Source organism: Nicotiana attenuata, unplaced genomic scaffold (assembly GCF_001879085.1).
Source record: "Nicotiana attenuata strain UT unplaced genomic scaffold, NIATTr2, whole genome shotgun sequence".
In the NCBI taxonomy this organism is placed as follows: domain Eukaryota; kingdom Viridiplantae; phylum Streptophyta; class Magnoliopsida; order Solanales; family Solanaceae; genus Nicotiana; species Nicotiana attenuata.
This window is the reverse complement of record NW_017674728.1, coordinates 52,205-57,685: the sequence shown is the minus strand read 5'-3', so window position 1 is coordinate 57,685 and position 5,481 is coordinate 52,205. Positions and strand designations below refer to the sequence as shown.

Below are 5,481 nucleotides of genomic sequence, written 5' to 3'. Positions count from 1 at the left end.
AGCAAAGGAGAAGGATATTGTTTAGGAGATAATTGACTCCTTTTGATATTGATTTCCTTTATGTTACACCAAATAAGAATACTCACTTATTTTTAGGTGTTTGTTTTAATTTCATACTCTTAGAATCAGTTCCCTAATTAATAGGAAATCTATCGTATTTGAGGGTTAACTTTTATACATTTACTGTGGTTATGTTGTAGAATGTAGAATTTTTTTTATTTCATCAGTAATTATGAAATTTCCCTTATGATTTCATTATAGTTTTATCCGCTAACCAAATTAAACCATACAATCCATTAGTGGTAGGGAAAAAGTTATCCCGCTATTACAATGATGTTATGATACGAGAACTAAATAATAACGGGATTATTTAGTGAAAATATTTTCATTGGGGTATATTTGATTCACTGTACTAAAAATAAAATATATGGAGTGTAATATAAATATGTGTTTGATGTATACTAGATAAGTTGAGATAAATTTTATTTTTCATTTTAATCTTGGACTGTTTAAAAGACTTTCGAGGAAGAGCCTTGGAGTAGGACATCTTTGTCGTGTTAGTGTTTATTCCGGGATTAACTTATCCTGAAATTATTATTTCACCCTCAATATGAGATGGAATAATACCCAATTGTGTGATTAATTAATCCGGGGTAGCTAATTCAGAATTCAAAAATCTAACCAAACGTAGGATGAATAATTTCGCATTTAATATCGAGATTATTATCCTTCACCCCACACACCAAACAATCCCTTAGGTTTTTACTAAAAGAACTTTCCTCTGTGTTTTCCCTTCTATCCAATTTTTCTTTTTCTAATAGCTCCCGACCTCACGTTCTTCAAAGAATGACAGGTGACTGCAGCCGTAAGATTCTTTAGGAACAGACTAGGTTAATAATTCTTGTCCTTTGAATTTTTGACTGGCAGAATGGGATAAAGAGGCCAGTTGTAGTGTACGTACGGCAATTAGAATTAGTACGCAAATTTGTCGTTTTACGCTGAAGTGGCATTTGAATATAGAAAACATGTATTGTGGCTATAAGCTGAGTGAGTACTGGTTCTAATCGTAGAAAGGAACAGAATAGAGAAATAGCGAAAAAAACACATGGACGTTGAGATTTTTTATGGATTTGGAATGATGTCTGTCTATGGGTTGGCGGATATTAGGGAGATTTATGAGTTTGTTTTCTACGAGCTGGACCTGCAGTTTATGATCGAGACCATACATTGTGGCATACATGTGGGTTTGAATAGCATCTTTTGAACATATTCTTTTTTGGAATAATAGCAGTACCGGTACCCTATTTATTGAAAATTTTGATCCTTATAATATATATTTAAGCATATTTAATACTTCAATTAATTCAATATGTGTATTGGTATCTCTATATAGGAAATTTGTTAACTTTAAACTATTTTTGAAAGTATATTACTTCAAATATGGAGTAACAATATGTCAGTTTAAAATAACACATGTGGTGATTAAATAATTATGACCCTTGACATGAGAGTATGAAGGTCGATGATTAGGGTAAAAGGTTAGTAGGTAGTCGTGCGTTTTTCTTGTCCATACTAATAATATTAGTGTTAGTCTTGTACTCTCTTATTTTTAGATCTCTATTAAGTAGTAATACGTTTCCTTCAGTTTGGTTTTCTTGCTATCTTGTAGATATTATTGCGTGTTGCTACAATTTTTTTTCATCTTCTCTTGAGCCGAGGGCAACCTCTATACCTCTCAAGTTAGGGGTAAGCTCTACGTACACATTATTTTTCCAGATACCACTTGTGGTATTAATACCACCATCTTCTCAAGGCACCCTAGGTTTGTTGTTGTAATTAGTACCGCCTTTTTTATTAATTATGGAGCAGTACAACAAAAAGCTCTGTAGCTTCTTTTCCCCCCTTTTTTTCCTTCTTGTACAGAAAATGGTCAAAAGACTGGTGACTTTTCCATCTTTCTGGACAGTAACGAGTTTGATTTTAATGGTGTCTGTGGCTCTGTCCTGGTAGTAAAACATATCACGAGCTAGAAATATGGAATCAATAGGGTCAGATTTTGAAGTTTGAACACGTATATAACGGACAAATTTATAAGGGCATTGTACAATCCCCAACGGACACATGAATGAAAGTTACTTGTATGACGATGATATTATTCAACCAAAAAGAACACTACAGTAAGCCCTTAACGTTTGCTTGATGACGAACAACAATCTAGTGGTAGTGGGGGCATTTTCTTTTGGCTTTTGTACACTACTCTTGTGACTCCTCTTTATATATTGGCATGGGAATTAATTTAAATATCTTCACCCACCTTTAATAATCATTACAAAATTATTCTTGTACATAAATTTTAGGTTGTGAAAAAAGAAAACATTCAGGGTATTGATTTGTAAAGTTTTGGGTATAACAATTTGGTAATTCAAATTTACTAGCAAGAGTATTTCAAATACGCGTAACTACTATTTCGTATTATTCATTATTCGAAATTTACTGGTGTGATTAATTTAAATTTATAGTAGACTCATTTAAGGGGATGCACTCCTTGCAAATGGTTTCTCTTACGAGGGACATTGAAATCTTCTGTCAATATTGACAAAATTCTTCTACGTTATATATGCTAAGATGATTTTGTGTAGTTTTGTATTGTACCGTGAAAGGGTACAATACATATTGTATCTGGTACATTGGTAGGCAAACTTGATTTGTACCGTGAAAGGATGGAATCATATGTGCGACTTATAAATCGGATTTATAATTCGACTTATAAATCGCATATCATTTACAACCTGTAAACCGGATTACCCTACGCGAATTAGAAATCCATTAGGGCATCTCCAACCTTTATCCCATTTTTGATCCCCAAAATGGGGAAATCCCTCATTTTGGAGACAACTTACTCCAACCATTCTCCCATTTTTTTTCCCAAACTTTTTTATATTCTTCTCTCTCTTCTATATTATATTATTATCTTTCATTTCAATTTCATTTTTTAATTTCAATTAACAAATTCCATCTTTATTTTATTAATTTGTAATTTTTGCAATTAAAACAATTCCATAAAATTTTAAATAATATAATTTGTAAGCAATTATTATATATTAACTAATAATTCAAATAAAACTGAAATCATTGCGATACAAGATTAATTTCCATAATGTATTTTCAATCTTCACTTTTCAATTTTAGCAACATCTAATATTTTATATTTGCACCATTTATTTTTTGAGATAATTATATATTTTTTGTACAATTATAACTTATAATTTTACATAAAAATAATAAATGCACGAAAATTAATTTATCAAAATTATACACCAAAGTTAAGATATAATATTAACATTATAAAAATATTACATAAATATAATTAAGTATATATAAAGAGATAAATTAAAAGATTAACTAATAAAATAATAATAAAAAAGTGATGAATAGTAATGGGGGAGATGAATAGTGTACCCCATATTTGAGGGAACACTATTCATCCCCCATTTTGGGGACAAAAATGGGGGAGGGTTTGAGTTAAATTATCCCAAAAATTGCCCCCATTATGGGGGATGGGGGCAAGGTTGGAGATGTCCTTAGGCAAATGTGTACATAGATGTGGCAAAATGGTTAAAAGAAAACGGTTATCCACCCATATTACCATCAAAAAATGGGTTGGATAATGAACCATTTAAAAACGGGTCGAATATGGATGAAGAACCATATTATCCACTTAGAAAATGGTTAAATCAGTTTTTATCCGTCTTAAATACAGCTTGACCGGATAAATTATCCGTTTTAACAGGCTTTCGTTGTCACTCTCTCTTCCATAGTCCATAGACCATACCTAACGGGCACTTCCAAAATTTTGTCGTTTCTTTCGGCTTTCATTTTCATTGCACGCCTGTTTCTGGAAAGTTTGAAACTTAACACACACACACAGATTTTTTTGTCTACCTCACTTGGTAGTAACATAATGAGCTCTGTTTTGGCATTCAATATATAGGGATACTTCCCCACCCAAAAAAGCAATCTCTATTAAGAGCTTTATTGCATAAACGACTTGTTCAGTCATCACGGGATCACTACCTCAGTACATTAATGGCTGAAGTTGAAGTACCTTGTCCAGAAACAGAGAGCTCTACTACTAATTCCTCTTCTTCCTCCTCCTCATTGTCTTCTGAGTCCATGCACTACTCGGTTTTTAACTCGTCCAAGGAATTACCAGAAGATAAAAAACCGCCAACGAAGCGAAAAAGAGAGACGATTAATACTGGGAACAGAGTACAAAATCAAGTTTACAGAGGAGTTAGGATGAGAAGTTGGGGAAAATGGGTATCGGAAATTCGTGAACCTAGGAAGAAGTCGCGTATTTGGCTCGGTACTTACCCTACAGCAGAAATGGCCGCTAGAGCACATGACGTGGCCGCGCTAAGTATCAAAGGAAAATCCGCCATTCTAAATTTCCCTAATCTCATCGACTCTCTGCCTCGTCCAGTGTCAAATTTACCCAGAGATGTTCAAGCTGCTGCTGCTAAAGCAGCTGCAATGAATTTGAACCTAACTTCTGTTTCATCTTCATCCTCATTTTCTTCGTCAACTACAATAACATCAACTGGCTCAGAGGAATTAGGAGAAATTATAGAGCTGCCTAGTTTAGAAGAAAGCGATGAGACGAAGACTGAGTTGAGGTTGAGTGACTCAGTTGAAGGGTGGCTGTACTCGCCGTGGTGGGCATCAACTGACAGTGATTTTTGTGGTTATTTTCTGGAGCAGTCTGCTTCTGCTACTGGTGAGAGTTCAATTCCGAGCAGCTTTGAGATTCTGAAATGGGCTTGCTAAAGCTGATGATTCAATTCAGCTTTGTGGACTGAGAACTGTGGATTTGCTTTGGTTTTTGTCTGTTTCTTCTGAATTTTTTGAATATCTACGGAATAGTAGTTACTGTTTTGAGTAAATATATGTATACAATATCAGTTTAGTTGTCCATAAATCACAAATTTTTGATATTCTTTCTTATACATATGAATATAGTAGAACTCTGTTTGATAGTGATTAGGTTTACAAGTGTTTTGACCAAAAAGGTTTCTTTTTCCAAGAAGAACCCTTTGCAAGAGTAGTAATGTAGTAGTAATGTAGGCATTGTGTTGTATGAAACATATGTAGTATTAAATCTATGGTTCTTTCCTTTGAATTCTATATTTCTCCAGGGTCGAAGTTTGTATTTGAAGTTTACGGGTTTGGAATTTTAGTTCTTTTAAGTAATTGAGTTTCAAATTATTAGTACTAATTTGTACATATTTAACAAATTTCATAAGACAAATACATGGTTTGGACCAAAGCATTATAAACATGTAGCCGAAGTGCTAGCTTGCCCCGCTCAATATCGAATTCATGTGTAAATTAAACAACTAGCACACATGGAGTTTATACGGGTTACCTCTTAAGTTTGAACTAAATACGTCTATTTCGTTAGTCTTCAATTCTAGAGCAACC

At 33.5% G+C, this 5,481-nt stretch overlaps 1 protein-coding gene across 1 annotated transcript; it reads left to right on the top strand.

The window, feature by feature from the left end:
- The first annotated feature begins 3,811 nt into the window (after window positions 1-3,811).
- Window positions 3,812-5,184, top strand: LOC109219180 (ethylene-responsive transcription factor TINY-like). Its single transcript, XM_019383621.1, has one exon. It carries the CDS (start codon window positions 4,087-4,089, stop codon window positions 4,825-4,827), a length of 741 nt encoding a protein of 246 aa, XP_019239166.1. The 5' UTR covers window positions 3,812-4,086; the 3' UTR covers window positions 4,828-5,184.
- The last annotated feature ends 297 nt before the right edge of the window (window positions 5,185-5,481 follow it).

Bases quoted from the DNA above. Each gene is read 5' to 3' on its own strand.
- LOC109219180 (XM_019383621.1), top strand. From the start codon at position 4,087: ATGGCTGAAGTTGAAGTACCTTGTCCAGAAACAGAGAGCTCTACTACT.